The sequence below is a fragment of the Oncorhynchus kisutch genome, linkage group LG2 (genome assembly GCF_002021735.2).
Source record: "Oncorhynchus kisutch isolate 150728-3 linkage group LG2, Okis_V2, whole genome shotgun sequence".
Classification (NCBI taxonomy): Eukaryota; Metazoa; Chordata; class Actinopteri; order Salmoniformes; family Salmonidae; genus Oncorhynchus; species Oncorhynchus kisutch.
In genome coordinates this window covers 79,280,904-79,300,903 of record NC_034175.2, presented here as the reverse complement: position 1 = coordinate 79,300,903, position 20,000 = coordinate 79,280,904, and the positions used below count along the sequence as shown (strand labels likewise).

General features: G+C 48.7%; 1 protein-coding gene across 1 annotated transcript in view; it reads right to left on the bottom strand.

Annotated features, from left to right (window-relative positions):
- LOC109885032 (neuropilin-2) overlaps positions 1-20,000 on the bottom strand; it is a 331,344-nt gene that overhangs the window by 185,305 nt on the left and 126,039 nt on the right. The window contains 3 exon segments of the mRNA XM_031801847.1: positions 1-65; positions 16,144-16,254; positions 16,256-16,300. The exon segment at positions 1-65 is cut by the window's left edge and continues 80 nt beyond it. Of these exon segments, the coding sequence (XP_031657707.1) occupies positions 1-65; positions 16,144-16,254; positions 16,256-16,300 (221 nt within the window).

The window sequence follows — 20,000 nt, the reverse complement described above, 5'->3', positions numbered from 1 at the left end:
GCCAGAACAGGCAGGGGGATCCGGTTCAGAACCACCTCGGTCGAGTCTGTGTTGGCATGGAACACCTGGGCACAGGAGAGTGACAGGGTCAATGAGGCAGGGCACAGGAGAGTGACAGGGTCAATGAGACAGGGCACAGGAGAGAGACAGGGTCAATGAGACAGGGCACAGGAGAGAGACAGGGTCAATGAGACAGGGCACAGGAGAGAGACAGGGTCAATGAGACAGGGCACAGGAGAGAGACAGGGTCAATGAGACAGGGCACAGGAGAGAGACAGGGTCAATGAGACAGGGCACAGGAGAGAGACAGGGTCAATGAGACAGGGCACAGGAGAGAGACAGGGTCAATGAGACAGGGCACAGGAGAGAGACAGGGCACAGGAGAGAGACAGGGTCAATGAGACAGGGCACAGGAGAGAGACAGGGTCAATGAGACAGGGCACAGCAGAGAGACAGGGTCAATGAGACAGGGCACAGCAGAGAGACAGGGTCAATGAGACAGGGCACAGGAGAGAGACAGGGTCAATGAGACAGGGCACAGCAGAGAGACAGGGTCAATGAGACAGGGCACAGGAGAGAGACGGGGTCAATGAGACAGGTCCCAGGAGAGAGACAGGGTCAATGAGACAGGTCCCGCTGGAAAAATGTGTTTTTTTCATTCTGATGTCCCCATTTTTTCACTTAAATGAGAAAAGTGTGTGTGTGTGTGTGTGTGTGTGTGTGTGTGTGTGTGTGTGTGTGTGTGTGTGTGTGTGTGTGTGTGTGTGTGTGTGTGTGTGTGTGTGTGTGTGTGTGTGTGTGTGTATGTATGTATGTGTGTGTGTGTGTGAGCTGATTGAGTTGCAGTCACCCTGAACCCCCAGTGTACTACACCAGAGCTAGGTCCGGTTTTTATCGTATCGGATTAAAATGCATAGAAACAGAAGAAATAGAACAGGACTCCATCAATGATTCTATTTCTATGCATTTAAATCACATGACGAGCTCATGTACCATATGTCCATCTCTTCCACCCAGAACTAGACGCGTGAGCCTTTGTCAGTTCTGTCTCGGGGGTTCAGGCCGGGGGAAAGAGGAGAACGGGAGAGGAAGGAATGTCCTACTCCACTGAACACAGACAAAAGCAACATGACCCTCACTAGGATCCAATGACACCGGGGCCAGCTGGCAGTCTGTGGTGGCCTGTGTTTTACTATGTTACCACCTTACACCAATATTAAACCAACTCAAATTCAGAGAGGGCTTTTTGCCCTGTGTGTGTGTGTGTGTGTGTGTGTGTGTGTGTGTGTGTGTGTGTGTGTGTGTGTGTGTGTGTGTGTGTGTGTGTGTGTGTGTGTGTGTGTGTGTGTGTGTGTGTGTGTGTGTGTGTGTGTGTGTGTGTGTGTGTGTGTGTGTGTGTGTGTGAAAACCGATCTAGAGAATATGTCAGCCACACTGTGTTTGTGTTAGTTAGTTAGTTAGGGTGTTAGGGTGGGGCGAAAGGTGTGCCTGCCTGAATGCTGTTAGTACCATACTATATACAGGGTCAGTTAATACCATACTATATACAGGGTCAGTTAATACCATACTATATACAGGGTCAGTTAATACCATACTATATACAGGGTCAGTTAGTACCATACTATATACAGGGTCAGTTAATACCATACTATATACAGGGTCAGTTAATACCATACTATATACAGGGTCAGTTAATACCATACTATATACAGGGTCAGTTAATACCATACTATATACAGGGTCAGTTAATACCATACTATATACAGGGTCAGTTAATACCATACTATATACAGGGTCAGTTAATACCATACTATATACAGGGTCAGTTAATACCATACTATATACAGGGTCAGTTAATACCATACTGTATACAGGGTCAGGTAATACCATACTATATACAGGGTCAGTTAATACCATACTATATACAGGGTCAGTTAATACCATACTATATACACCATTTTTACAATGAGACAGGGATACTGGAATGATGGAGGGTTTTGGGTTAGCTGAGAGCTCGGCCCCAGTGATGTTCCGGCTTCCCCTGTAGCGCCATGCGATCCAGGGCGGTGCTAGTGCCATACCACCACATACCAGGCAGTGATGCATCCAGTCAAAAGGCTCTCAGCTGAAGAAGTTTTTTGAGGATTTGAGGGCAAAAACCTCCTGAGGGGGAAGAGGCGCTGCTACGCCTTCTTCACGACTGTGCGTGTGTGTTTGGACCATTTGAAGTCTTTAGCGATTTGGACACCGAGGAACTTGAAGTTCCTGTCCGCCCCGTCGATTAGGATGGGGACGTCCTCGTTTTCTGGAGTCAACGATCAGCTCCTTTGTCTTACTGACATTGAGGGCGAGGTTGTTGTTCTGGCACCACACTGCCAGGTCTCTGACCTCCTCCCTGTCATTGTCTCATCATCACCGGTGATCAGGTTTCAGGGTTCAAATCGGAGTGGGTCGGAGTGGGTCCAAGGTGTCAGGAATGATGGAGTTGATGTGAGCCCTAACCAGCCTCTCAAAGCACTTCCTGATTACAGATGTGAGTCATATCGGGCGGTAGACACTGTGGCATGAAGGGCCATGAATGATGTTGGTCATTTTAAAACATATGGGGATTACAGACTGGGACAAGGAGAGGGTGAAAATTACTGTGAATATGTCGGCCAGCTCTTCTGCACATGCTCTGAGAAGGCGCCCTGAAATACTGTCGGGGCTCCACGGCCTTGTGGGTGTTGACCTGATTAAAGACCTTTCTCACGTCGGCTTCAGACAGCGAGATCTCCCCGAATCCTCTGGGTCGGTGACGGCCCTCACACCCGGCACGATGTTGTTGATGTGAAAGCATAAAATGCACTGAGTTTGTCTGGTACAGAGTCATTGTTGGTCAGATCACGGTTGGGTCTTCCTCTGTAATCCATAATCGGCAGAACCGGTGTAATATGATTCCACATTATTCCTATATTGTCCTTTTGCTTGTTTTGATGACTCTGCAGAGGTCGTAGCAGGACTTGTGGTACTTGTTCCTGTTCTCGGCCGTAGCCACAGGGTTGTCTGGGATATCTCTGTGTGTGGTAGTCTCAGGGTTGTCTGGGATAGCTCTGTGTGTGGTAGTCTCAGGGTTGTCTGGGATAGCTCTGTGTGTGATAGTCTCAGGGTTGTCTGGGATAGCTCTGTGTGTGGTAGTCTCAGGGTTGTCTGGGATAGCTCTGTGTGTGGTAGTCTCAGGGTTGTCTGGGATAGCTCTGTGTGTGGTAGTCTCAGGGTTGTCTGGGATAGCTCTGTGAGTGGTAGTCTCAGGGTTGTCTGGGATAGCTCTGTGTGTGGTAGTCTCAGGGTTGTCTGGGATAGCTCTGTGTGTGGTAGTCTCAGGGTTGTCTGGGATAGCTCTGTGTGTGGTAGTCTCAGGGTTGTCTGGGATAGCTCTGTGTGTGGTAGTCTCAGGGTTGTCTGGGATAGCTCTGTGTGTGGTAGTCTCAGGGTTGTCTGGGATAGCTCTGTGTGTGGTAGCTCTGTGTGTGGTAGCTCTGTGAGTGGTAGTCTCAGGGTTGTCTGGGATAGCTCTGTGTGTGGTAGCTCTGTGTGTGGTAGTCTCAGGGTTGTCTGGGATAGCTCTGTGTGTGGTAGTCTCAGGGTTGTCTGGGATAGCTCTGTGTGTGGTAGTCTCAGGGTTGTCTGGGATCATTCTGTGTGTGGTAGTCTCAGGGTTGTCTGGGATAGCTCTGTGTGAGGTAGTCTCAGGGTTGTCTGGGATAGCTCTGTGTGTGGTAGTCTCAGGGTTGTCTGGGATATCTCTGTGTGTGGTAGTCTCAGGGTTGTCTGGGATAGCTCTGTGTGTGGTAGTCTCAGGGTTGTCTGGGATAGCTCTGTGTGTGGTAGTCTCAGGGTTGTCTGGGATAGCTCTGTGTGTGGTAGTCTCAGGGTTGTCTGGGATAGCTCTGTGTGTCCTGTCATCCAGGACTTCTAGACCAGGCAGTGTCAGAGGAAGGGCCCAAAGATTCCAGTCACCCCAAGTCAGAAACGGTTCTCTCTGCTACAACACGGCAAGCAGCCAGCCAGCCAGCCAGTCACACAGCCAGCCAGCCAGCCAGCCAGCCAGTCACACAGCCTAGTGAGGCCCAGTACCGAAGCGCCAAGTCTAGGTCCAAAAGGCTTCTTAACAGCTTCTACCCCCAAGCCATAAGACTCCTGAACAGCTAATCAAATGGCCTCCGGACTATTTACATTGACCCCCCTTTATTACACTGCTGCTTCTCGCTGTTCACTTTACCCCGACCTACATATTACCTCTACTAACCTGTACATTGACTCGGAACCGGCACCCCCTGTATATAGTCTCCACATTAACTTGGAACCAGTACACCCTGTATATAGCCTCCACATTGACTCTACACCGGTACCCCCTGTATATAGTCTCCACATTGACTCTGTACCGGTACCCCCTGTATATAGCCTCCACATTGACTCTGTACCGGTACCCCCTGTATATAGCTTCCACATTGACTCAGTACCGGTACCCCCTGTATATAGCCTCCACATTGACTCTGTACCGTAATACCCTGTATATAGTCTCCACATTGACTCTGTACCAGTACCCCCTGTATATAGCCTCAACATTGACTCTGTACCAGTACCCCTGTATATAGCCTCCACATTGACTCAGAACCGGCACCCCCTGTATATAGTCTCCACATTAACTTGGAACCGGTACACCCTGTATATAGCCTCCACATTGACTCTGTACCAGTACCCCTGTATATAGCCTCCACATTGACTCTGTACCGGTACCCCCTGTATATAGCCTCCACATTGACTCTGTACCGATACCCCCTGTATATAGCCTCCACATTGACTCTGTACCAGTACCCCTGTATATAGTCTCCACATTGACTCTGTACCAGTACCCCTGTATATAGCCTCCACATTGACTCTGTACCAGTACCCCTGTATATAGCCTCCACATTGACTCTGTACCAGTACCCCTGTATATAGCCTCCACATTGACTCAGTACTGGTACCCCCTGTATATAGCTTCCACATTGACTCAGTACCGGTACCCCCTGTATATAGCCTCCACATTGACTCTGTACCGATACCCCCTGTATATAGCCTCCACATTGACTCTGTACCAGTACCCCTGTATATAGCCTCCACATTGACTCAGTACTGGTACCCCCTGTATATAGCCTCCACATTGACTCAGTACTGGTACCCCCTGTATATAGTCTCCACATTGACTCTGTACCGTAATACCCTGTATATAGTCTCCACATTGACTCTGTACCAGTACCCCCTGTATATAGCTTCCACATTGACTCAGTACCGGTACCCCCTGTATATAGCCTCCACATTGACTCTGTACCGATACCCCCTGTATATAGCCTCCACATTGACTCTGTACTGGTACCTCTGTATATAGCTTCCACATTGACTCAGTACCGATACCCCCTGTTGCCTTCGTTCTGCCGGGTTTCTGTTGAAGCTGATTCCACCAGAGGAGATATGGTTCACTGCTTTGCAGAAGTCAGTATTCCTCCACTTCTTTCCCCCCTTTCTCCTCTCTCTTGTCTCTCTCTCTCGGCATGGCCGGCTCCTTCCCCTCTCCTCTCTCTTGTCTCTCTCTCTCGGCATGGCCGGCTCCTTCCCCTCTCCTCTCTCTTGTCTCTCTCGGCATGGCCGGCTCCTTCCCCTCTCCTCTCTCTTGTCTCCCTTGGCATGGCCGGCTCCTTCCCCTCTCCTCTCTCTTGTCTCTCTCGGCATGGCCGGCTCCTTCCCCTCTCCTCTCTCTTGTCTCTCTTGGCATGGCCGGCTCCTTCCCCTCTCCTCTCTCTTGTCTCTCTCGCTCGGCATGGCCGGCACCTTCCCCTCTCCTCTCTCTTGTCTTTCTCTCTCGGCATGGCCGGTGCCTTCCCCTCTCCTCTCTCTTGTCTCTCTCTCTCGGCATGGCCGGCGCCTACCCCTCTCCTCCCTCTTGCTTCACCCCTCTCTCTCGGCATGGCCGGCGCCTACCCCTCTCCTCCCTCTTGCGTCACCCCTCTCTCTCGGCATGGCCGGCTCCTTCCCCTCTCCTCTCTCTTGTCTCTCTCTCTCGGCATGGCCGGCGCCTTCCCCTCTCCTCTCTCTTGTCTCTCTCTCTCGGCATGGCCGGCTCCTTCCCCTCTCCTCCCTCTTGCTTTACCCCTCTCTCTCGGCATGGCCGGCGCCTACCCCTCTCCTCCCTCTTGCTTCACCCCTCTCTCTCGGCATGGCCGGCTCCTTCCCCTCTCCTCTCTCTTGTCTCTCTCTCTCGGCATGGCCGGCTCCTTCCCCTCTCCTCTCTCTTGTCTTTCTCTCTCGGCATGGCCGGTGTCTATCCCTCTTCTCCCTCTTGTCTTTCTCTCTCGGCATGGCCGGCGCCTACCCTTCTCTTCCCTCTTGCTTCACCCCTCTCTCTCGGCATGGTCGGCTCCTTCCCCTCTCCTCCCTCTTGCTTCCCCCCTCTCTCTCTCGCTCTGGCTCCAGATGAAGATGTTAACAGTAGGAGCTGGTTCCAGCTGGCTGTCTCCAAGGTGCCGGGCTGGGGGACAGGAGGGGGGACTGGGGGGAACAGCTCTGAGACAGCCTGTTAAGATCCTGCATAGAGCCAGCGAACATTCAGCCAGCCAGCCTGTAAGAGGCTGTTCCCCTGGGTCTGCCTTGCTGGGGGGAAATCTGATGATGTTGCTGAACTGAAGCCTGTCTCTAATCCAGCAGCACCCTGTCTGGTCTGTGTGAACCTGTGACCTCTCATAGGTTGTTGGAGACCAGTGGATGACCAGCCAGCCAGCCAGTCACACAGCCTAGTGAGGCCAGCCAACCAGCCAGCCAGCCAGTCACACAGCCTAGTGAGGTCCAGCCAACCAGCCAGCCAGTCACACAGCCTAGTGAGGCCCAGCCAACCAGCCAGCCAACCAGCCAGCCAGCCAGCCAGTCACACAGCCTAGTGAGGCCCAGCCAACCAGCCAACCAGCCAGCCAGCCAGCCAGTCACACAGCCTAGTGAGGCCCAGCCAACCAGACAGCCAACCAGCCAGCCAGCCAGCCAGACAGCCAGTCACACAGTGTAGTGAGGCCCAGCCAACCAGCCAACCAGCCAGCCAGCCAGTCACACAGCCTAGTGAGGCCCAGCCAACCAGCCAGCCAGCCAGTCACACAGCCTAGTGAGGCCCAGCCAACCAGCCAGCCAGTCACACAGCCTAGTGAGGCCCAGCCAACCAGCCAACCAGCCAGCCACACAGCCTAGTGAGGCCCAGCCAACCAACCAGCCAACCAGCCAGCCAGCCAGCCAGTCAGCCAGTCACACAGTCTAGTGAGGCCCAGCCATGCTGCTGTTACTGGCAGAGATGACCCTGTGCTAGGTTAAAGAGGCCCCAGCCATGTTGTCCCTGTCCTGGGTTACCAGAGAGGACAGAGAAGGCCCCAGCCATGTTGTCCCTGTCCTGGGTTACCAGAGAGGACAGAGAAGGCCCCAGCCATGTTGTCCCTGTCCTGGGTTACCAGAGAGGACAGAGAAGTCCCCAGCCATGTTGTCCCTGTCCTAGGTTATCAGAGAGGACAGAGAAGTCCCCAGCCATATTGTCCCTGTCCTGGGTTACCAGAGAGGACACAGGGTTATAATTCCCTAAAAAAGCTTTACGGAAATTGCCTAGTGAGACCCAGCCAACCAGCCAACCAGCCAGCCAGCCAGCCAGTCACACAGTCTAGTGAGGCCCAGCCATGCTGCTGTTACTGGCAGAGATGACCCTGTGCTAGGTTAAAGAGGCCCCAGCCATGTTGTCCCTGTCCTGGGTTACCAGAGAGGACAGAGAAGGCCCCAGCCATGTTGTCCCTGTCCTGGGTTACCAGAGAGGACAGAGAAGGCCCCAGCCATGTTGTCCCTGTCCTGGGTTACCAGAGAGGACAGAGAAGTCCCCAGCCATGTTGTCCCTGTCCTAGGTTATCAGAGAGGACAGAGAAGTCCCCAGCCATATTGTCCCTGTCCTGGGTTACCAGAGAGGACACAGGGTTATAATTCCCTAAAAAAGCTTTACGGAAATTGAAGATAAAGTTCTATATTTTCTGACAGATATGCTCATGATGTCGCTCACGGCATAGCTCACGCTGTGCCTCATGTACACACCTACAGTGGGGCAAAAAATAATTTAGTCAGCCAATTGTGCAAGTTCTCCCACTTAAAAAGATGTGAAGACTTATAGAAAACATTGCCAACAAAAAACTCAACTCGTCATGTTTGGAGGACAAAGAATGCTGAGTTGCATCCAAAGAACACCATACCTACTGTGAAGCATGGGGGTGGAAACATCATGCTTTGGGGCTGTTTTTCTGCAAAAGGACCAGGACGACTGATCCGTGTAAAGGAAAGAATGAATGGGGCCATGTATGTGAGATTTTGAGTGAAAACCTCCTTCCATCAGCAAGGGCATTGAAGATGAAACGTGGCTGGGTCTTTCAGCATGACAATGATCCCAAACATACCGCCTGGGCAACGAAGGAGTGGCTTCGTAAGAAGCATTTCAAGGTCCTGGAGTAGCCTAGCCAGTCTCCAGATCTCAACCCCATAGAAAGTCTTTGGAGGGAGTTGAAAGTCCGTGTTCCCCAGCAACAGCCCCAAAACATCACTGCTCTAGAGGAGATCTGCATGGAGGAATGGGCCAAAATACCAGCAACAGTGTGTGAAAACCTTGTGAAGACTTACTGAAAACGTTTGACCTCTGTCATTGCCAACAAAGGGTATATAACCTTGTATTGAGATAAACTTTTGTAGGTGACCAAATACTTATTTTCCACCATAATTTGCAAATAAAATCATTAAAAATCCTACAATGTGATTTTCTGGATTTTTTTTTCATTTTGTCTGTCATAGTTGAAGTGTACCTATGATGAAAATTACAGGCCTCTCTCATCTTTTTAAGTAGGAGAACTTGCACAATTGGTGGCTGACTAAATACTTTTTTGCCCCACTGTATCTCTGTCACCATGTTATGAGTCAGGGAAGACCACACAACCCGAAGTAGAAGAGAAAGTCTTTCTTAGTCACAAAAGAGGAACAGAGTTGATGGAAATATTGACCATTCCGTTCCATTTAGAAAGAGGACACTTCTTCAATTCTAGAAACCATCCTCTCTCGGGAACTGAGAAATGACAGAACAGATGAGGAGAGAACGAGGTGTCGTCTACATTCAACAACTCTGTTGTTCTTTTCCAGAACTTTCCAGGCTCCATATTCCTGTTAACTTCATATGGCTGCAGGGGCAGTATTGAGTAGCTTGGATGAAAGGTGCCCAGAGAAAAAGGCTCCTCAGTCCCAGTATGCATATTATTAGTGGTATTGGATATAAAACACTCTGAAGTTTCTAAAACTGTTTGAATGATGTCTGTGAGTATAACAGAACTCATATGACAGGCAAAAACCTGAGAATAAATCCAAACAGGAAGTGGGGAAATCTGAGGCTTGTAGGTTTTCAACTCAGCCCCTATTAAATATACAGTGGAATATTGGTTATGTTGCACTTCCTACGGCTTCCACTAGATGTTGACAGTCTTTAGAAACTTGTTTGAGGCTTCCTGTGAGGGGAATGAGAGAGGTCTGGCAGAGAGCCACGCGCTAGTCACGTGCATTTCACATGAGGGAGCTGCGTTCCTTTGCTTTTCTACAGGAATTCTCAGGTCGGAACGTAATTGAAGATTTATGATAAAAACATCCTAAAGACTGATTCTATACTTAGTTTGACAAGTTTCGACGACCTGTAATATCACTTTTTGAACTTTTTGTCCGACGTTCGGCTGGACCTGAACGCGCGTTTGGGTTTGTGTACTAAACGCCCAAACAAAAGAAGCTATTTGGACATAAATTATGAACTTTATCGAACAAATCAAACATTTATGGTGGAACTGGGATTCCTGGGGGTGCATTCTGATGAAGATCATCAAAGGTAAGTGAATATTTATAATGTTATTTCTGATTTCTGTTGACTCCAACATGAATCTATTTTATTTTTTTTGAGCGCCGTTCTCAGATTATTGCATGGTTTGTCTATAGTTCCATGCATAACTATTGTATTCTCTCTCACTCTCTCTCTCTCTCTCTCTCCTCTCCTCTCTCTCTCTCTCTCTCTCTGTCTCTCTCTCTCTCTCCCGCTCCCTCTCCCTCTCTCTCTCCTCTCTGTCTCTCTCTCTCTTCTCTCTCTCTCTCTCTCTCTCTCTCTCTCTCTTCTCTCTTCTCTCTCTCTTCTCTCTCTCTCTCTCTCTCTTCTCTCTCTCTCTCTGTCTTCTCTCTCTCTCTCTCTCTCCTCCCTCTCTCCTCACTCTCTCTCTCTCTCTCTCTCTCTCCCTCTCTCTCTCTCCCTCTCCCTCTCTCTCTGTCTCTCTCTCTCTGTCCCTCTTTCCCGCTCCCTCTCCCTCTCCCTCCCTCTCTCTCTCTCTCTCTCTCTCTCTCTCTCTGTCTCTCTCTCTCTCTGTCTCTCTCTCTCTCTCTCTGTCTCTCTCTCTCTCTCTCTCTCTCACCATATGGTTCAATATAACATAGCTTTAATGGCATTTTTAACTATGTTACAAATCAACATAATGTTCTGTGACAATGGCTGTGTTTCTACAGACTTTCTGTCACATGGATGGATGTAAGGAGAAGTGTGTGTTTGTTTGTATGTGTGCATGTGTGAAGCCTGTTTCACAATAAATCCTGTAACAGCCAGTAAAAAGCAGCATTAGTCCAATGTACGGCCGTTCATTTTGGCTGTCACCTCCAAGCACCAAAAACGTTTTATATTTTGTTGCAAAATAACTTTTGTAAAAACAACATAAATTGCCCTGCCTCCACTCTGATTGCTTTCTCATATGTCTTTCTTGGGAAAAAAATGGAACGCAGCTTAGGGAGGAGAGAGGGGGTAGAGGGGAGGGGGAGGAGAGATCCAGGAAGGAAGAGGAGAGGAGGAGAGGATGAGGGAGGAGGAAGGGGGAGGAGTGTAGAGAGATTCAGGAAGGAAGAGAGTGAAGATGACTTGGCTCAAGCTAGTCACAGACCACTATAAAACACTGAAAAGATCTAGAAGAGAAGAAGTGATAGATATAGAATGTTGAAGAGATGTAGAAGAGAACAAGCGAAGAAGAGATAGATATAGAATGTTGAAGAGGTGCAGAAGAGAAGAATAGATAGATATAGAATGTGTAGAAGAGAAGAAGAGGATCAACCTTTGTGGGTTTGATTACGGGCTCAAATGGCTAGAAACAAAGACATTTCTTCTGAAACTCGTCAGTCTATTCTTCTTCTGAGAAATGAAGGCTATTCCATGTGAGAAATTGCAAAGAAGAAACTGAAGATCTCGTACAATGCTGTGTTCTACTCCCTTCACAGAACAACACAAACTGTCTCCAACCAGAATAGAAAGAGGAGTGGGAGGCCCTGGTGCACAACTGAGCAAGATGCATTAGAGTGTCTAGTTTGAGAAACAGACGCCTCACAAGTCCTCAACTGGCAGCTTCATGAAATAGTACCCGCAAAACACCAGGCTCAACGTCAACAGTGAAGAGGCGACTCCGGGATGCTGGCCTTCTTCTACCTACATGTACATATTTCTTCAAATACCTCGTACACCTGTTCATTGACTCGGTACTGGTACTCCTTGTATATAGCCTGGTTATTGTTATGTACTGTGTTCCTGTTTTCTATTCTAATGGGTAGGAGAGGGGAGGTAGGAGAGGGGAGGTAGGAGAGGGGAGGTAGGAGAGGGGAGGTAGGAGAGAAGGTAGGAGAGAAGGTAGGAGAGGGAAGGTAGGAGAGGGGAGGTAGGAGGTGGTCTGACGCCTGCTAGACTGTGATTGTTTTCTTCTTTTGCCCATCTTAAAACTTCTTTGGGGTAGGGGGCAGTATTTTGACGTCCAGATGAAAAGCCCAGACGATAGAATATGCATATTATTAGTAGATTTGGATAGAAAACACTCTATGGCAGGCAAAAACCTGAGAAAAATCCAACCAGGAAGTGGGAAATCTGAGGTTTGTAGTTTTTCAAGTGATTTCCTATCCAATATACAGTGTCTATGGAGTCATATTGCACTTCCTAAGGCTCCCACTAGATGTCAACAGTCTTTAGAATGTTGTTTCAGGCTTCTACTATGAAGGGGGAGCGAATAAGAGCTGTTTGAATCAGGGGTCTGGCTGAATGCCATGAGCTAAGTCACGCATGCGGAGGTGAGTGCGAGCTCCGTTTAATTTCTACAGACAAAGGAATTGTCCGGTTGGAATATTATTGAAGATTTATGATAAAACATCCTAAAGATTGATTCCATACATAGTTTGACATGTTTCTACGACCTGTAATGGAATTTTTCGAGTTTTTGTCTGGACGTAGTGCTCGCGCCTCATGAAGATGGATTACTGGGCTGAACACGTTAACAACGTGGCTATTTGAACATAAAGGATGGACTTTATGGAACTTTATGGAACAAATCAGTCATTTATTGTTGAACTGGGATTCTTGGGAGTGCTTTTTTAAAACTTTTTCATCTGGACTTAGTGCCTGCGCATTGTACATTTGGATTACTGGACTAAACGCGTGAACAAAAAGGACATATTTGGACATAAATGATGGACTTTATCGAGCAAAACAAACATTTATTGTTTAACATGGAGACCTGGGAGTGCCATCTGATGAAGATCATCAAAGGTAAGTGATTAATTTTAATGCTATTTCTGACTTTTGTGACACCGCTCCTTGGTTGGAAAATGGCTGTATGGTTTTCTGTGACTAGGCGCTGACCTAACATAATCGCATGGTGTGCTTTCGCCGTAAAGTCTTTTTTCTTTACAAGTCTGCATAGAAGCCATCTCAGAGTCGCATCTTCACTGTTGACGTTGAGACTGGTGTTCTTTTATGTTATTTTAATGGACAAAAAATGTGCTTTCTTTCAAAGACAAGGACATTTCTAAGTGACCCCAAACTTTTGAACGGTGCGTATATCTCCCCCTGTCAGAGGGCTAGCTAGTCTCTGCAGGATAGACTTAATATATATCTCCCCCTGTCAGAGGGCTAGCTAGCCTCTGCAGGATAGACTTAATATATATCTCCCCCTGTCAGAGGGCTAGCTAGTCTCTGCAGGATAGACTTAATATATATCTCCCCCTGTCAGAGGGCTAGCTAGCCTCTGCAGGATAGACTTAATATTTATGTCTGGAAACTGCTTGGGCACCAAAGGTGAGCTTTAAAGTCAGATTTGGGGAACAGTGGGTCCCACACAGCTCTGTCATTATTGTTGTTTTACACTAGTCATCACCCCTCCCACCTCCCTCCCCACATCCCACCTCCCTCACCCCTCCCACACCCCTCCCCACCTCCCACCTCCCTCACCCCTCCCCACCCTCCCACACCCTCCCCTCCCTCCCCACCTCCCACCTCCCTCAACCCTCCCCACTCTCCCTCACCCCTCCCCACCTCCCTCACCCCTCCCACACCCCTCCCCACCTCCCTCCCCACCTCCCACCTCCCTCACCCCTCCCCACCTCCCACACCCCTCCCCCCACCTCCCTCCCCACCTCCCACCTCCCTCACCCCTCCCCACCTCCCTCACCCCTCCCCACCTCCCTCCCCACCACCACCTACCTCCCTGCGTTCCACAGGAATGCTGGTCCATGCTGACTAATGCTTCCCACAGTTGTATCAAGTTGGCTGGATGTCCTTTGGGTGGTGGACCATTCTTGATACACACAGGAAACTGTTGAGAGTGAAAACCCAGCAGCATTGCAGTTCTTGACCACAAACCGGTGCACCTGGTACCTACTACCAGACCCCGTTCAAAGGCACTTCAATCTGTTGTCTTACCCATTCACCTTCTGAATGGCACACGTACACAATCCATGTCTCAGTTGTCTCAAGGCTTTAAAATCCTTCTTCAACCCGTCTCCTCCCCTTCATCTACACTGATTGGAGTGGATTTAAACCCGTCTCCTCCTCTTCATCTACACTGATTGGAGTGGATTTAACCCGTCTCCTCCTCTTCATCTACACTGATTGGAGTGGATTTAACCCGTCGCCTCCTCTTCATCTACACTGATTGGAGTGGATTTAACACGTGACGTCAATAAGGGATCATAGCTTTCACCTGGTCAGTCTGTCATGGAAAGAGCAGGTGTTCTTAATGTTTTGTATAGTCAGTTTATATATAAATATATATATATATAGATGATGGCCCTGTGGCTCTGTGGCCATGTGGCTCTGTGGCTCTATGGCCATGACGCTCTGTGGCTCTGTGGCCATGTGGCCATGTGGCTCTGTGGCTCTGTGGCCATGTGGCCATGTGGCTCTGTAGCTCTGTGGCTCTGTGGCTCTGTGGCCATGTGGCTCTGTGGCCATGTGGCTCTGTGGCCATGTGGCTCTGTGGCCATGTGGCTCTGTGGCTCTGTCGCCATGTGGCCATGTGGCCATGTGGCTCTGTGGCTCTGTGGCCATGTGGCTCTGTGGCCCTGTGGCTCTGTGGCCCTGTGGCTCTGTGGCTCTGTGGCCCTGTGGCCCTGTGGCTCTGTGGCCCTGTGGCTCTGTGGCCCTGTGGCTCTGTGGCTCTGTGGCCATGTGGCCATGTGGCTCTGTAGCTCTGTGGCTCTGTGGCCATGTGGCCATGTGGCTCTGTGGCTCTGTGGCCATGTGGCCCTGTGGCTCTGTGGCTCTGTGGCCATGTGGCTCTGTGGCCATGTGGCTCTGTGGCCATGTGGCTCTGTGGCTCTGTCGCCATGTGGCCATGTGGCTCTGTGGCTCTGTGGCTCTGTGGCCCTGTGGCCATGTGGCTCTGTGGCCCTGTGGCTCTGTGGCCCTGTGGCTCTGTGGCTCTGTGGCTCTGTGACCCTGTGGCTCTGTGGCTCTGTGGCCCTGTGGCTCTGTGGCCCTGTGGCTCTGTGGCTCTGTGGCTCTGTGGCCCTGTGGCTCTGTGGCTCTGTGGCCCTGCCCTGCATGGGTCACTGTCCCTTTCAACCTACATACTGTATGTTTTCACAGCCACAGTCCGTCGTAATCCAAATCTACTCAATCTATCAAATGTTTAAATATCTTTACAGACAGCCCTCCTAATCAAAACCTTAAATCTATCTAATCTACTCAATCTTCTCTCCCTTTTAACATGTCTGGCTTTCACTCAATGTTCTTCTTCCTACTGGTCAATGATCGTCCCCTTTAACCCTGTACAGTATATGTCCTCACAGCCTCCAAGCACAAATCTAATCAAAAGCTGTCATACTTTTGTTCCCACACGTATAGCATGAAGTTATCCATCAATCTAGATTTTAAGTCTGGGAGAGGACTAGAGGCTTTGTGGGACACTTGGTGCTCTGGGAGAGCATTCGTGGCTAGTCTGTGTCTTTGGTTTCTCCCTGCAGCATTGGATCTGAAGGAAACTGAGGGCTTGTCAAAGGCAGGAAGTGGAATACATTACAGCCGGGACATCCCAGAGGCCTCTCTGTGTGTGATGGATATGCCATGTACAACCACAGGACAAACACACGTACCCACTAACAGGGAGAGGGAGAGGGAGAGGGAAAAACCTACCTCTCCTCTCCTCTCCTTTCCTCTCCGGGACCAATAACAGCTCTACTAGCACCGTAGCCTCACAGTCCCATGCTCTGTGTCTGTGTCTGTGTCTGTCTGTGTGTGTGTGTATTGTACAGGTGATAGTGACAGCTACCACAGTGGGATGATGAATAGCAGGCTGATTTAAAACACACAGAGAATACCATTTGTTCTGGTCTGACAGGTAACCTTGTTCTGGTCTGTACCTTGTTCTGGTCTGTCAGGTAACCTCGTTCTGGTCTGTACCTTGTTCTGGTCTGTCAGGTAACCTTGTTCTGGTCTGTCAGGTAACCTTGTTTTGGTCTGTCAGGTAACCTTGTTCTGGTCTGTCAGGTAACCTTGGCTTTATGGCCAGGTAACCGTGTGTCTCAGCGTGTCTCTGTGTGTCTCAGCGTGTCTCAGCGTGTCTCTGCGTGTCTCAGCGTGTCTCAGCGTGTCTCAGCGTGTCTCAGTGTGTCTCAGCGTGTCTCTGCGTGTCTCAGTGTGTCTCAGCGTGTCTCAGTGTGTCTCAGTGTGTCTCAGCGTGTCTCTGTGTGTCTCAGCGTGTCTCAGCGTGTCTCAGCGTGTCTCTGCGTGTCTCCGTGTCCTACCTTGTGGTTCTTGCCGTATCGGTAGACCATCCAGTCCTCTCCGTTGGTGCTGACCTCCAGCTTAAAGGTGATGACGTAGTAGGACTTCTGGGTTTCCTTGGACACCGCTCCCCTGGGTAGCGATACCCGTCAACACCTTCAGGACATGGAGATCCACCTGGGGGAGACAAGGACTTTATCATTTACACATTCAGTTTATGTACATTACAAATTGCCAATTTCAAACCACAGCAGTGTACAGCACAGAGAACCCTGTCACATCCCTCAAAAACAGACGACAGCGAGAGAGAAAGTAGTGAGAGAGATGAAGATGGTGAGAGGAGAGAGCTTGTGATTGAATGGGAAGAGAGATAGAGAAGGGACAGATTGGGAGGAAGAGAGAGAAAGAGCAAAGAGCAGGTCAGGAAAAGAGAGAGAGAGTGATCATTTCAGTCCATCAGCCTCAGTTCTGAGATCCCTCTCTCTCTCTCTCTCTCTCTCTCTCTCTCTCTCTCTCTCTCTCTCTCTCTCTCTCTCTCTCTCTCTCTCTCTCTCTCTCTCTCTCTCTCTCTCTCTCTCTCTCTCTCTCTCTCTCTCTCTCTATCTCTCAATTCAATTCAATTCAAGAGTTTTATTGGCATGGGAAACATGTGTTAACATTGCCAAAGCAAGTGAGGTGGATAATATATAAAGTTAAATAAACTACAAAAATTAACAGTAAACATTACACATACAGAAGTTTCAAACAATAAAGACATTACAAATGTCATTATATATAAATATACAGTGTTGTAACAATGTACAAATAGTTAAAGGACACAAGAGAAATAAATAAGCATAAATATGGGTTGTATTTACAATGGTGTTTGTTCTTCACTGGTTGCCCTTTTCTCGTGGCAACAGGTCACAAATCTTGCTGCTCTGATGGCACACTGTGGAATTTCACCCAGTTAGATATGGCAGTCTCTCTCTCTCTCTCTCTCTCTCTCTGCGATTGATAGTACTCATTATATCTTCTCTGCACACAATACCGATAATCACCTTCCTATTCTGCTCTGATAATGCTATGTGGAATAGGAATACTACCAGGGTCTATAATGGACTAGGAACACTACCAGGGTCTATACTGGAATAGGAACACTACCAGGGTCTATAATGGAATAGGAACACTACCAGGGTCTATAATGGAATAGGAACACTACCAGGGTCTATACTGGAAAAGGAACACTACCAGGATCTATAATGGAATAGGAATACTACCAGGGTCTATTCTGGAATATAAACAATACCAGGGTCTATACTGGGACAGGAACACTACCAGGGTCTATACTGGAATATAAACACTACCAGGGTCTATACTGGAATAGGAACACTACCAGGGTCTATACTGGAATAGGAACACTACCAGGGTCTATACTGGGACAGGAACACTACCAGGGTCTATACTGGATATTAGATGTGTAGAGAGGAGAGGAGAGGAGAGGAGAGGAGAGGAGAGGAGAGGAGAGGAGAGGAGAGGAGAGGAGAGGAGAGGAGAGGAGAGGAGAGGAGAGGAGAGGAGAGGGGAGGGGAGGGGAGGGGAGGGGATTAAGGGAGGGGAGATTAGAGGACGGGAGAGGAGAGGAGATTAGAGGAGAGCAGAGGAGATTAGGGGAGGTGAGATGAGAGCAGATTAGATGAGAGGAGAGGAAGGGGAGATGAGAGGAAGTGATGGGAGGGGAGGGGAGGGGAAAAGAGAAGAGAGGAGATTAGAAGAGGGGAGAGGAGAGGAAAGGAGAGGAAAGGACATTAGAGGAGAGGAGATTAGAGGAAAGGAGAGTAGAGGAGAGGAGACAAGAGGACACAAGAGGAGAGGGGCCTCGCCTCACCTCCTTCTCATCATCAAGGGGGCGCGCGCCCAGGAGGACAAAACAGAACACAGACAGAATGTGTGTGTTTCAAATGACTTGTATAGTGCACAACCTTGGACCCTATGGGTCCTTGTCAAAAGTAATGCAATATACAGCGAATAGGCGTGCCTTTTGGGATGCATACATGGAATCAGAATCAGCTGCCTACTCTCTGCCGTGAGACACGGAGGATTCTAGAACATCTGATAATGAATAGTGATGAAGAGAAGCGAGAGGGAGAGAAAATCAAATCAAATCAAATTGTATTGGTCACATACCCATATTTAGCAGATGTTATGTTGCGTGTAGTGAATATAATACAGTATATACATATGAGATGAGTAAAGCAGTGTGTAAACATTATTAAAGTGACTAGTGTTCCATTATTAAAGTGGCCAGTGATTTTAAGTCTATATGTATCTAGGGCAGCAGCCTCTAAGGTGCAGGGTTGAGTAACCGGGTGGATTGCTGGCTACTGATGGCTATTTAACAGTCTGATGTCCTTGAGATAGAAGCTGTTTTTCAGCTCATCATTACGCTCGGGGAACCCCGCCTTGTGCAACTGGGTCCTGGACTTCCTGACGGACCGCCCCCAGGTGGTGAAGGTAGGAAACAACACCTCCACTTCGCTGATCCTCAACACTGGGGCCCCACAAGGGTGCGTTCTCAGCCCTCTCCTGTACTCCCTGTTCACCCATGACTGCGTGGCCACACACACCTCCAACTCAATCATCAAGTTTTCAGACGACAACCATAGTAGTCCTGATTACCAACAGGGACAAGACAGCCTACAGGGAGGTGGTGAGAGCCCTGGTGTAGAGGTGCCAGGACAACAACCTCTCCCTCAACATCAACAAAGCTTTACGTTCCGTGGTGTACACATAACTGACGATATGACAATCCACACAGACAGTGTGATGATTGATGATGATGAAGAAGGCGCAACAGTGCCTCTTCAACCTCAGGAGGCTGTAGAAATTTGGCTTGTCACCTAAAACCCTGACAAACTTTTACAGATGCACAATTGAGAGCATCCTGTCGGGCTGTATCACCGCCTGGTACGGCAGCTGCTCCGCCCATAACCGTAAGGCTCTCCAGAGGGTAGTGAGGTCTGCACAACGCATCACCGGGGGCAAACTACCTGCCCTCCAGGACACCTACACCACCCGATGTCAATGGAAGGCCAAAAAGATCAAGGACCACAACCACCCGAGCCACTGCCTGTTCACCCCGCTATCATCCAGAAGGCAAAGTCAGTACAGGTGCATCGAAGCTGGGACCGAAAGGCTGAAAAACAGCTTATATCTTAAAGCCATCAGACTGTTAAATAGCCATCACTAACCGGCTACCACCTGGTTACTCAACCCTGCACCTTAGAGGCTGCTGCCCCATATACATAGACTATACATATAATCACTAGTCACTTTAATAATGTTTACATCATGTTAACATACTGCTTTACTCATTACATATACTGTATTGTATTCTACTGCATTTTAGTCAAATTCATCCTAATATTGATATGTTTCTTAATTCCATTACTATAATATTAGATTTGTGTGTATTGTTGTGAATTGTTAGGATACTACTGCACTGATGGAGCTAGAAACACAAGCATTTAGTTAGATATTACTGCACTGTTGGAGCTAGAAACACAAGCATTTAGAATAATTTTGCACGCCCAATTTTTGAGTTTTTGATTTGTTAAAAAGGTTTGAAATATCCAATAAATGTCGTTCCACTTCATGATTGTGTCCCACTTGTTGTTGATTCTTCATCAAAAAAATACAGTTTTATATCTTTATGTTTGAAGCCTGAAATGTGGCAAAAGGTCGCAAAGTTCAAGGGGGCCGAATAATTTCGCAGGGCACTGTATGTGCCTTTCCAAATCAAATCAAATGTTATTGGTCACATACACAAACTCAGCAAAAAAAGAAACATCCCTTTTTCAGGGCCCTGTCTTTCAATGATAATTTGTAAAAAAAATCC